This window comes from Chaetura pelagica, unplaced genomic scaffold (assembly GCF_000747805.2).
Source record: "Chaetura pelagica isolate M959 unplaced genomic scaffold, ChaPel_1.0 scaffold436, whole genome shotgun sequence".
NCBI classification, from domain to species: Eukaryota; Metazoa; Chordata; class Aves; order Apodiformes; family Apodidae; genus Chaetura; species Chaetura pelagica.
In genome coordinates this window covers 1663951-1677607 of record NW_009953651.1, presented here as the reverse complement: position 1 = coordinate 1677607, position 13657 = coordinate 1663951, and the positions used below count along the sequence as shown (strand labels likewise).

General features: G+C 36.7%; 1 protein-coding gene across 1 annotated transcript in view; it reads right to left on the bottom strand.

Annotated features, from left to right (window-relative positions):
- Positions 1 to 13657, bottom strand: part of CPEB3 (cytoplasmic polyadenylation element binding protein 3) — an 80948-nt gene that overhangs the window by 14848 nt on the left and 52443 nt on the right. Inside the window, exons 5-6 of the mRNA XM_010000046.1 lie at positions 13501 to 13641; positions 11618 to 11707 (exon numbers count right to left, since the gene is read on the bottom strand). Coding sequence (XP_009998348.1) covers positions 11618 to 11707; positions 13501 to 13641 — 231 coding nt within the window. The remainder of the gene's footprint in view (positions 1 to 11617; positions 11708 to 13500; positions 13642 to 13657) is intronic.

Sequence of the window (13657 nt, the reverse complement as noted above, 5' to 3'; positions counted from 1 at the left end):
ACAATGGAAAGAGCAACGGATTTCTGTCTCTCAAAAATGGTGCTACTTTTCAGAACAAGCAAAGAAATTGCATTGAAGAATTATATGTAAGGACAAAGAAGATTTAAATATCCATGTCAGAGGTCTGAATATCAACTACCAATTTCCTATGTAATTGACCTCAAATCCATTGTGCTCAAAATTCAACCCACTTACAAAATCAGATATAGAAATGATGCTAAGGGTCATGTTTTTTCAGTTTTCTAACTGTGACGTTAGGAGGCAAAACTAAGACAATGAAGAGAAGGACTTCCTCTTCTCTTTACATACTGCATAGCAAGTCAGGACAGTCTTTGGGTAGTCACATACATTCATTTCATAAGCAAAATGCAAAGACTACCTACACTTTAAAAAGCCAGAATGAAAGAAAATGTGCTTCAAAGGTAGTTTAACTTATTCCAAGTTTAGACAGTGTTTTTCTGCTGTTTTATAGGCTTCAGGATGACAATAGAATCTGTCATCCACCTAGGATCTTTTATAAAAGTATTTCAATACCTATATCTACCTCATATTATTATGAATAAAATAAGATGGAATTAAACTGGCAAAGAAAATCAATGTTGTCATTTTGTGTCCTTGGGTTTATTTTTAGATGGTTGAGATGGCTACATCAAAAAAAGTAGATTTAAATAGACTTAAATTTTTATTTAAATATAAATGGCACTCTTTTTTTTAGAAATTTTAAAAATAGCTTTGAATTCTTCTAAAATAATTTGTTTTAAAGGCCCACAAAAAGGGAAAATTTAGAAAAAGTGTGAACCAAACTTCTACTAAATCAGTTAATGTGATGACAAAGAGTTATTGCTCAAAGACACCCTTAGTAATCTTATTAGAAGATGCTTTGAATGTGAATAAAACACATTTCTAAATCCAAATATGAAAATGAATTTAATTTTTGAAAACTAAAAATCTGAGATGTTAAGAAAGTGCAGACTTTCTTTTTAGCATTGCTGTGACATGACTGGATTTTCAAAAAATGCCCATCTGAATTGAAAAAGAAAATACTGAAATTCCTCCTTGCTTTGGTCTTTTTTTTTTTTTACCTCCATTTAAAAACTAAAATTATATTCTACAAACTCACTAAAGCTTCCATTTTTATCTGGTATTTTACTTCTACATTAGTAGAACATTCTACATTGGTAAAACATTGCAACAGAAAATTTATAGGGTTGTCTCCTCTTTCAAAGGTCACAGCCATTTTAAAACTTCAGACTTCAGACTGCAACATGATCTATAGCAGCTATAAATCAGAATTAAAGGGTATAAAAACATAAAAGAAAGGCTATAACATACAATTTGGCTTATTGTAATTGTAAGAGTAGTCATATGAATTAATCGTATGACTAAAGCTCAATTTTTGATGAAGCAAGAGTTATCTCTTTGTGAAGTTTACTGGGTCACAGACATGAAAAAAAGCATGCATTTACATTCATAAATATCAAAAGAAAATATAATCTAAATTCAGACCTGAATTTTTCAAATTTGCTTTTCAAGGGCATAATGAAATGGTGACTGCTCTGAGCAGAGCAGCTCATTGTCATCATCTGGAGGGGGTCAGGTCTGCTGTTGCTGCTGCTTTTACTCTGAACAGATGGCTGAGGAGAGATCAGTTTCCAAGTTTCAACAAAACCTGTTCCTCTTTTTTGCAAATAAGCCTATTTCCAATTCTACTCCAAGCAACATTAACATAGAAAAACTCTAGATGAATATAAATAATCTAATGGATTTAATACTCTATTTTATGCACAGTGTCAGCATGAGGTAAAATAAATTGAACATAATTTTCAGGGGAAGAAAGCAAAGGTCCAAAAATCCAGGCCATTTTTTAGTCAGTTATTTGTAACTTACAAAACTTGATATTGGGCTTTACAATATATTTCATTTTAAATTATAAGTTTTTCTTAAAATTTATTTTCAAAGAAAGGAGACAGCACCTACTAGAGAGATGTGATACACAAAACACTTGGGACTGTTGTGAAGAGTTTCATTCCAAGTAAAGAACATCAATCCATAAGAGAAGGTACCCAATATCATTTACCTAGACCAAGCCAGCAACATACTTCCTGATTTTGTACGATTCTAACTCTCCTGTGAAGCAGACAGATAATCTGCACTTCACAGTGAATGAACTGTGCCTTGAGAGGAACTCAAGTTGCAGGATATTTCTTAAAACAGAATGCAGAGCTTCAGTGGTGGGCTTTGACTTTTCTTCTTTTCATCAAGTACTCAATTTGTTAATTGCTGCTGTAGTGTGTTACTGGTTAACAACTGGTTTAAATGTTCACTCACATGTGGATTGTTTCCTCATTCTAGTTGCTCAAGTTTTTTGTCTTTATCGACTACCTAGAAAATATGCAGCTTGAAAAACTTTCCTTAATAATGGAAGGTTTTTCTAAAACTTGACTGCTTACAGTTGCAGAACAAAATTCTCTCTTAAAAAGTTTCTGGTTAATTACAGTGTGCATTTTCAGAATGGTACGTCATACAAAAATAATTGTTGGACTTAGCAGCTGATTTCTAAAATGTTATGGGTATCACTTTATATTATAATGCATATATGAATTTATAGAGAGGATGAGCTTGTAATGCATGGAATTATTACAGCTGATCAGGGGGCAGGAGCAGGGAACAACTTATTTTTAGATGACCCTCAGAAACAGTGAATACTTACCAGTACTAGTACAGAATCTCTCTTCACCACCATACCCTGTCACCTCCTTGAACTTACTTCACTGCTTTGAAAGTAGAATTTGGTGCTTCGTAACTTATTAGCAAAAAAACCCCCAAACATAGCACAAGCTATTAGCAAAGCACAAAGGATTATCAAGTCATCAGATACCACTGTTCAAAGGACTGCTTTTATCCTGGAGCCCATAATACTTAGAGATCGATATATGTATTTCCTCTCATAAAACAAAAGGCAACATTTAATGAAAGGTGAAAGTATGGCAGGGTGGGGTGGGTGTGTGGAAACCACAGTAAAGTCTACTTGACTTTATACATGGTTAATGAGAGTCAGACGAATTTGACCTCCATTTGACAAAAGCAGTGTGGTTACTTCCTATAGGTAAATGATATATGGGCACTATACACAGGTAAGTCTTATTGAAAAACCCTAGTCAATTATTTCAGCATCTGCCCAAACAAATTTACTGCAACAGTTAGTCTAGAAAGTAGATGCTTGGAATTTCTGTTTTAACAGAACCTACTGAATTGGACATTTGATTCAAAGCTTGTGATGATGAGTAAGTGATTAGTAGATGCATGAACCAGACTTCAAACAGCTGCTCTTTAGAATTTGGAAGCATCAATCCCCTTGAGACAAGCCTTAAATATCAAGTGTGACTTAACTCAGTGTACTCTAATAAAATAGATAGTTCGTGTAAAGTATAAGAAATCCCACTGCAACCTTAACCCTTCCAGACAGTGAGAGAGAGAAAACAAACTGCCTCTTTGGTATATGACCCACAGAAAAGCATCTTAGATGATGTATGGAAAGACTTTGTTCTGGAAAGATAAAATTATGCAACTCAAACATGTGACCATAAAGAGTCAGGAGGCTTATAAAAAATAACTCTCAGTAAGTGCAGATGCAATGTGTATAAACTTCAAAACTGGCTTTGCTGGAAAGCAAGGGATGTGGCTGAAGTATCTCTCCTCATCCAACACACTACCTAGCCTATCAGCCAGGTGAAATGGAGAGGCTTTAGATAGAATTTAATAGACCAGTGATGCATAGACTGCAGTCCGTGGTACAGGCTTCCAAAGTATGCCTCCTGTAATTGCTACCAACCAATAAGATATTTTAGAAATACGAATTTTTACTGTGGGAAGTTCAAGGCCTTTTGATGATACTGGCCATAAGACTTGCTGCCTGAGTTATGAGGCATCCCATCTTCTTTCAGTAATCTCTCAGTCCAGCATAAGTCTAGAATATCATGCACTTTTGAATACAGTAAAACAACCTTCCATATTGACTTCTCCATTGCAAAAAAGGTATCCTGCCTCTATCAAACACTACTGAACAGTCTGAATAGTTATGACTACAAAATTATTCTAGCAATTTATTACTAATGCTGCAAAATTAAGTTCCATGGTTAATTACCGTCAACCCCCTGATTATATAAACACTTTCCCATAGAGTCAGATAGGAAAGAGGCTGGTTGACGGATGACAGAATTGTCTGCACAACTTTTTCTCTGGAATCTCTGGGGACTAGCACAGTAGTGGGGAAGAGTATGAACACAAAGTGTTTCTCTAGCAAATTAGAAGTGCTGCCATGAGAAACTGTAGACTTGTATTCATCTTCAGATATGAAACACTAAAATTTTAATTTTCATATGCCTAATAAGTCTGACAGTAAAATTTATCATGTTAGCAACTTGCACTGGGAAAGTTACTCGAGGACTATCACAGCCCTTGAATTCTCACTTCAGGGGCAACAGAACTTGGCCTGCTTAAATGATCTGCTTGAGCAATAAAAAGGAACCTAGGTCATGGAGAGCTACTGAATTTCTTTCCTGTATCACACACTGGCTCCAAATACATATTCCTTCTTCAGAAACCACAAAAGTCAGTCCTTCATCTGTCTGTTGTAAACATACAACTATCCCAGTACACAGACATTATATTATTCAATGTGATTTGACTGTTGATCCTAGAAGTGTTATTCACATGAACAAAAGAACTACCAAAAATGCCAGGACACTAGTGGGTAACCAAGAATCTGAGGATGTACTCCAGCCAATCAGAGAGATCTTAAGAACTTTGAAGTCTTAGGAGGAAGAAAAGGGGAAAAAAGAAGAAGGAAAAAAAAGTACACATAAACAATGGTTCTGTAAACTTGAAGTCAACCACAATTTCCTGAGAACATGACCCAAAAAAACCCCACAACAAAACTCAGACCCATGAGTAAATGATAGATACATGTATTAGTAAGACAGATATTTAAATTTGGACAACAGCCTTCTTTTGTGTTATAGGCAGAAAAGTATTTGGTCTAGTCCCATTACATAAAATCTCACACAAGGCCAGTCCATTTTGGAGAATGTTTTACAGAGTGTTATCAAGCATGTGCAAGATCAATTCGTACAGAATAATAATTGAGAATAATTTAGAGCCACTATCAGTAATTGCAGCCCAACATCTGCCCCTCCCAGCCCCATCTCCCACCACAAAAACAGCCTTGAAAAGGAGCCAATGCAGTAATTGTGGGTATTACATCAAATTTGTCATGTCTTGATTGGAAAAAGCTTTCTGACACCACATAAGGAGAATAAAGAAGAGAAGAAAATAGGCAGAAATTAAAAATTTGTTGTTTTGGGTTTTTTTAATTAAGCTTTTTCTCTCATAGGAACATTTGGTTTATGCTAATGAGGAAGACAGAAGCTGCTTTATGACTTTGTACTAGAACCCAGACATTCAAATTTCTTTCTTGAATTCTACACTATCTTGTACAGTCCTGGCTCTCAAAACAAGGTTTTCATTAATAATCTGAACTACATTAGGAATATTTGGCTACAATAATCAACTTCTTCTCACAATAATAACTTTTATTTTCTTATTTGGTTACTGTGGTCACAAGCAACTAGCAAGACTGACCAAAACACTTTCCTACCAAACCCTGTGGAGACTATAGATGCTGAGCCCCTTCTGAAGAGGCCTGGTCTTTCCTTAGGCATCAGAAGTTGCTGACTGAAGAAGGATAAACAAATGCTTGCTAAAAAACAGTAGTTTCTTCAGGGTTAAAAATAAATAAATAAATAATGATCTTTCTTTCTGAAATAAAATAGCATTTGTTGAAAGCAAGGTGAAAGCTGGGAGAAATTAATCCTGCAAAGCCACTTCAGAATCAGATTTGTTCTGCCTGGGCTTGATTGCTAATTTTTTATTATTATTTTTTTTTAATTTTGCCTCACCAGATTCTTGTTTACTCCTAGAAAACAAAATTGTAAATGGCATAGTTCTAGGGACAGAGATTCTCTTAAATGAGGCAATCTCCTTGAATGCTCTTTGGTAACTGGCACAGCAGTCTCAAAAACAGACATTTTAAAATCATCATTATTAGTACACCACCAGGAATCCTCAAACATTTTAGGACAAGACAGGAAACAGCATGAAGAGCATTACAAAGAGAGGCTTAAACAAAAGTCCTTGAAAACCTAGAAGAAAACTCTGTACAAAACTGACCTTAAGTTACACAGCTACAGAAGAGCAGACTCCTATGTACTGCATTTTGCTACCACACATTTTGTGGATTATATTGATTTGGGATTACACTGCCCTGCTGTGGGAAGACACAGGGACTACAAATTACATACATGGCATCAGATGTCAATGTGTAAGTGTCCAAGAGTGTGTTGGAACATAGATGAACAAAGCTTAAAAAAAGCTCTTGCATCTCTATTTGCCATATAATTTATTTCTGGGTAAGGTCTGTAAGTTTCCATTCTAGCAAATACTATGATCATCTACTTCAGTTTTTAAAATAGAAAAATTGGCTAGGGATTTTATGCTGGACTTTGGTGATATGGTATTAGATTACTTAAGCCAAAGCAATTAATTTCAGTACAATTGATTCAGAAAAACCAGATGCCTTCCTGTGTATATGGCTGATGATACTAGAATTATGACTCCATACTTTCTCCTTGCAACCATTCATTCTAGAATTAACCATGCAAATGGTCCTCATCCATGAAATCAAGATCAGTCAGAAGACTGCCACGAACAGCATCCCCATTTAACATTACCTAAGAGATCATCAGGAGGGGTTCTTACACTCTGTCCCACTAGTTGTTTTAAATTAAAGCAAGAGAATCACTTCACAATGTTACTTTGTGCAACTCTACATACACTATTTTCTTCTGCAGGAGATCTTATTCACCCTTAACGTCGCCTGTGGAGCAGTAGGGATAAGCTTGCTTATTTTTATCAAATAACAAAAGAACAGGAAAAAGACAAGAGGATCAGGCTGCTGCACCACACCTCTAAATCACCTGTAAAGCCAAAGCATTCCTCCTGTTCCAAGCCCATCCTGTCTCCAAGCTCTGCCATGCTTCATTTTCTTACTCTGTCTCATCTTCCTCCAAACATCAGTCTTCCGAAATTGAAATGAAAGGCAGACTTTTGCATATTTTGTCATATTAAAATATGTTGTGCAGTTTTTAGTGATTGCTAGAAAAATCATAGTTATCACAAAGAAAAATCAGCAAAGACATTTTAAAAAGTTGTTCCAAAGCTAGCAATCTGTTAAAAAAAAAAAAAAAAGAAAGAAAGAATGCTTTTGAAACAGTTGGCACCATCTGTTTAATAAAAAAGGAAAAAAATTCCTGTAGTTAGCATAAGCATCACGTAACTCAGCAGACCAGCAAGTAAGTAAAAAACCCATCAATTGATATTTCAGTAAAATATTAAATATCTGGATTTTGCCAGAGTGAAATAGACACTGTCATGGTAACATGCAACTATATTTGATAACATTCTTTGGCATGTATTTCCTTATTTCTCAACATCTCACAAGTACTAAAAAATAGTTAGCCACAAACCACATCTAGTTTTCCAAATTCTGTGGTGAAAGCCAAGTAAACACGTTACCAGCTGGGCATCTGCTGGTCTGCACGAAGACCAACACATTGCATTTATAATTTTGCCAGTTCCGTTACTAACATATCCAAACAGATGCCATCCAAAGGCTTTTCAGGCAATGGGAATTAATTGGCCTTATCCAGAAGCAAAGCATTAAAATCACCTCATGGATGACACCAACATAAAAACATAGTCTAAGCTTTACAGTGCATGGGGTAGAAAGAAATGTTGAGGCAGCCAAGGACTAGAAACAGCAACCTTTTGTACACATTGTCAGCTGTTACCTGTTTCCCTTGCCCATAAGGTACACTGTCAGACAAAACAGCTGGGTGCCACTGGTCCCTCTTCTCTCAGCAGCTTAACTACTGAAATCTCTGGCAACTGACACATCCTGTAAGAGCTGTTTGATCTATCAGATGGTTCGAGGATTGTTGCTAGAATAACCAAAACTCAACCATTGACCAAGCCAGATGGCTTTCCCAAAGAGATGCTCACAGTATACTCTGATGTTAGGCAAGACTCAGTTAAGGATAATAAAAACCTAGAAAATCTGGTAAAACAGGAAAACACAGATAATATAGATAGTATAGATGTGCTTGAGAAATACGGTGCAGACATATCCTTGTTGATCTGCAGTTCCCCCAAGGTCCAAAATACCAGCATATTTGACACAACCACCTTATGTCCATCAGGTCCAGCACTAAACCTGAGGAAATGTGCCTAAGCAGACCTGTGGTAACATGATGCTGCTCTGGATGCCATATCCAGGAAAACAGTCTTTGTTCAAGCTCAAGGCTGAAGAAATGTTTTTGGACCTCAGCTAGTCCTGAAAACAGCTGACGTGCCATGACACCTAAGCTAGTCAACCATCTCAACTAATAAATTAACTAATAAGGTTTGCTAGAACCGTCTACGTATCTATGGCCTGCCCTGCCCACTAAACTAACCAGATAAAGCCCTTGGAGGGGTGCAGGATGGTGATGCATGTTCTTTAGACTGATAAGCAACATTTAATTTTAATCTTTCAGATTTCATGAGTGATCAGATAAGCCATGGCTAGTAGTTCCTGCAGCCTGTTGTTCCTAGCCCTCAGAGTATCAACAAAGTGCTCTTTATGTAGTGCAACTATAGGAAATTCATATATTGCACCAACACAGTAAACATTCCACAAATTCAACACGTAAGGAGATACAGGAAGTCTGTATTAATACACACAGGGACATCATCAGCTGGATGGAACTCTGAAGGCAGGAAACCATGATGTAAAACTGCCCCAGTATAAAACTCAATTGACTGTGCTGACCCATGGCATCAACTATTGATGTTGTCTGCTCCAAACTTCTAACTGAATGCTTATCAAAGCCAACAAACAAAAAAATATTGAACTTTGTTCTAAGTCCAAGCACTGCCCACTGGTCTGACCCTGCAGACACAAAGGAGTAATTAAAAAGGCTAGCCATCAAATGGCCACAAAAGTTTGTCTGGAGGTGATGGCATAATTTCAGAAAGAGGAAGGTTCAATTTTACTGCCAGTGGAGCACACGCAAATCAGTGGGAGAAGCCTTGGATATCAGACTTTATTAATGTGTGAACAAAGATTAGCCTTCATATCATCCCCACTACATTCCAACATTCCGTTTTTCTTCTCTCCGTACAAGATTTCTAGCATATGAAAAACAACTCGTTCTCTGCTCTATAATTGAATTTGTTTTGGGTTTTTTGGACTTGTTTTCCATTTGAAAGAAAGAGATTCAAAATGTCAGAGAATTTACAGATTGGTAATGCAACATGTAAGAGAAGGTATCTTGAAAATGGGAAAAAACACTTGAATTCATGGCAGCTGAATAAGTCATATCACTTAATTTTGTACCAAGCATAATTTAAATTATCTCTTTTCATTTCACTGTTGTTGTTTTTTTAAATAAATGCATGATAATGCGTCAAAACAGCTTAAAATATGAAAGTATAAAAAAAGTACTTAATTTTAGTTCTAAAGGCACTTCTAATGAAAAACAGCAGTGGATACATTTCATTGTGGTGCATCTGTCAGTGACTCCATAATAACTTTGGAAAATAAGTACTCTAAAATAGAACAAAAAGCTGTGAGAAAAATTATAATACACATACAAGCTTTACCCTTTGACTCCTGGTAATAATGTTCTGTCTTCCATGCAGATGCTGCCTATATGGGATCATAGTAAATAAAAGTACATTCGACCTGCCAAGCTTAACATGACTGTAAGTGAATCTCAAAGACAGGAATGCAGGATGTATGATGCTGCAGCCCTGACTGATAACTAAGAAGTCAGTTATAAATAAATCTGGAACAGTTGGGATTGACTGTTGCTTAGCACTTTCAGACAGATATTCAGGGCAACTGGCAGTGGCTTTGAAAGCTGTTTCCTGTATTAGAATCATGACAAAAATAGAAGTGAGGCTGCATTTCCTTGGTGTCTGCTAAAATAGATCTTACTAAAAAAATATTTTTACAAGTTTGACAAGGCATAACTAGTCCACTGTCTAATACATAACCAAATATTAATTGGAAGTCCCATGTTGATCTACCATGGCTAGTTATTTATTGAATTCATAAGAAAAAAAAAAAAACAACAAACAGCAGCAAATGGAGAGTACTAGGAGATATTAGGAAAAAAAAAAGATAAGGTAGTTTTACTATTTTTATTTTTTTTTTAATTTGCAAGTGAAGGCACAGTCAGCTAGAAAGACCTTCATGACTTTTAAAAATAAAAGGGAAAATAATATATTTTACCGACTGTCCTTAGGAATATATGGGTGGGTTGAGCTCTGAGGTATTTTGTTGCTGGCTTTGGGGGTTTTTTTTGTTTGTTTTGTTTTGTTTTTAATTCAAGAACAGATGTTGCATAATGACTACTGACAGCAAGGTTGAGTTGGGAAAATAGAACAGGAAGAAAAGAGCATGTAGGGGTTTTGTACAGTGTTCAAGTGCCTCAAATACTGTTTACAGGGCAAGCATTTTTTTTTGTTATCTCACATCCAGCACTTAAGCTTCCAGATAAACTTAACTTGGCTTTTATTTGTTTGTTTTTTACAGTAAAAATGTATCTATCAAAATACTGTAAGATTAGCTAGTTCACTGACTGAACATTACATTGTTGTGCCAAAATAAACTGGTGGCCTTAATGAGAAATTATGAGCCTTCAGGGTCAGTGAGAACAGAAAATCTTAAGAGAGACCAGAAATTCTGTGTATTACGCCATGCTACCATTTCAGATCATGAGTGAACTTCCCACATTATATGCAAGACTGTGCACGTGACTGAGAACAGCATGTACAGAGTATAATATAAAATCACAGGAAAGACTAGGATAAAGTAAGAGCAATTTGATTTAGCCAAGAAACTCTCCCAAACAGGTTTCCCATAAACTGTTCTTTGTCAACCACAACAGCTCTGCATTTTGCTGACAGATAGGAATCTGCCCCACTTGCACACACTCTAAACAACCCTGAACCAAATCAGCTCCAACCCACCAGCTCTGAGGGGCCAGGAGCCTCCTCTCAGCCTCGTGCATTGCTGAGGTTCAGCACCCAGCCCTGATGCAGACCTTCTTGACTCAGAATACATCCAAAGCAGATTCCTGCTTCCCTACAAAATACTGTGTAGCAATCCACCAGCGACTTCCAGCTATTATTCCTATATGCATATTCTACAGCATGCAAATTGCAACAGAATCAGCACTAGGAAATTTCTGCAACTTGCCTTCTAAAGTCAGCCTAAAATAAAAATTAAGGGATGAATCAAGGACTTCAAGCTTGCTGAAGAAGTACACATACAGGACCACATTTCAGTCACTGAATTGTGTTTTTCCATCATGACAACTGCTGAAAATATCCTCATTGAAAGAGATAAAATAGGTCATGAAGAGTAAAATCTTTCCTTTGTAATGGATTGCCACATTGCAGACAGCTTCCTTTTACCAAAACAACCTGCATAAATGTATTTTAAACTAATTACCTTTAGGTGGAAAATATGACTTGCTTTCAGCTTTGTGAGGCCAGTCCACCACAAGAGGTCCAAACCTACGAAAGCTGGCAGTGATCTCATCTAAAAAAACAAAATGAGGTACCTTAGAGAGAATCTGATAGTGTAAAAGTTCTTTTTAAAAAAAAAAAACAAAACCCACCGGATTATTCTCTACACCTATTAAGAAAAGTGAAAACTGCAATAATGTACATAAAGGACACCTAAATATTCTTTCACATCTACGCTATACATGGCTGCTTAAAAAAGTATTTTACATTCCACTAACACAAGCTTGCAGCAGGATTAAATGCAAGCATGATCTATCAGAAGTGAATATGCTTCAGCTGTGGTCTATTTCTAATTATAGCCACAAAGCAGGGTCAGATGCAGCCACATGGGACTGACGGAGGAGCTGCATGTCAGCACAGCCACTCCTTGTAGCGTGCCCTAGGAAGCAGGCTGCATTAGGTCATGTGGCTGTGGGGACTGCACCTTCCTCAGTCTCCTCTGGAAATCTCCTTTCAATTACCAAGTTACTTCTTTGCTTTATAAGCATCAATTTCAAAATACGGTGGAACACTGACCTCAAACTATCCTTGTAGGACAATTTTGTTTTACATGTAAATACTTCAGAAAAAGAAGTGGTTTATGTTATTTTTAAAAAATTAATAATTCTCAATGCATTTGTCTATTTTAAGGATTCATTTAAAATTGCGTCTAATGTGATGCTAGATAGATCAGAGCAAAAATCCATCAGAAGAAAAGTCTGAAAACAAAGGCAGTGGTTTTCCAATTTTTTGATTGCTGTTTCAGATGTGTCTGGTTTATCTGATCCCATGATCCATACTTTTCAAGTGACTAGAGATCCAAAACATGTATTTAATAACTCATGAGCATGTTGCTGGAGTGGACCTCTCACAGAAGAGAAGAGCAGCTCCCAAATGGCCACGTTACTGCCTTGCAGGATAGGTTGGGCATATTTTAATTCTGAGTAACCCAGCTGATGATCACATCAGTTCTATCTGTTGGCAGGCTGGTTCTTACAGGTGGGCATTCAGATTACCCAGCAGTCCCTGCATCAACAGTTATGCATCTCGTGTGACATGGGAACTGCATCTGAGGTGTTTGTAAACCACAGATTGATAGCTCATACTATCTCATTATTAAAAATTGCATGTGGTTTCAGAGACCTCTCTCTTTTCATTAGAAGGCATCCTCAAATTCTCTTTTTATGCCAGTTGAAGCTAGATCATAGATTCTGGCTGTAACATGAAAAATGCACTAAAAACAGTCATCATTTTGGTTGAGGGGAGGGGGCCAGAGACCCACAAGTAGAATAGATACTGAGAAAAAAAACTGACCATCCCTACTAAGCTGGTTACTATTTTGTAACCATAGTAATTGCCCTACATTTGCCAACTGAACGCTACATAAATGCTGGGTATAAGAGCTCATTAATTAAAGCCCAATTTATTTTGTTAAGGACTGTATAAAAAAAAAAGTCCTTAAAGTCAACCACATCTTTTAGAGAGAACAGGGAAAGACTACGGAGGAGTGACAGTGCACAGTACTTCCCTTTTTCAGCTTTGAGCATTTTACATAGGTGGGAACATATGCTGCTGTTGCAGATTAGAAGACCTGCTGTGCAGGCATTTCTCTTCCCATCTCTTCTGTTCTACAGTACAAAATAATGTCAAGTAAATTCTCAGGTGTTGCAGGGGTGGTGGTAGTTGCTTGTTTTAAATAATGCCACAAGCACTACAAGCAACATACCTGGGAAAATACTTTTTGGTTTTAATGAAAACCTGACCTTTTAAAAGTAATTATATGAAAGCCAATTCCAACATCTCACCAGTGTAACTGATTTACAGTACCTTCATCAATGTCAGGAGGAAGACCTCCAACAAACACCTTTCTAGAATAGCGTTCCACTCTTTCACCATTCTGACAGCGTGTTGGAGAGCTGAGACCCGATGATAAAGACTGATCACCATGACCGTCGTCTAGGAAGCCATCTTCAAAAGGAAAGAG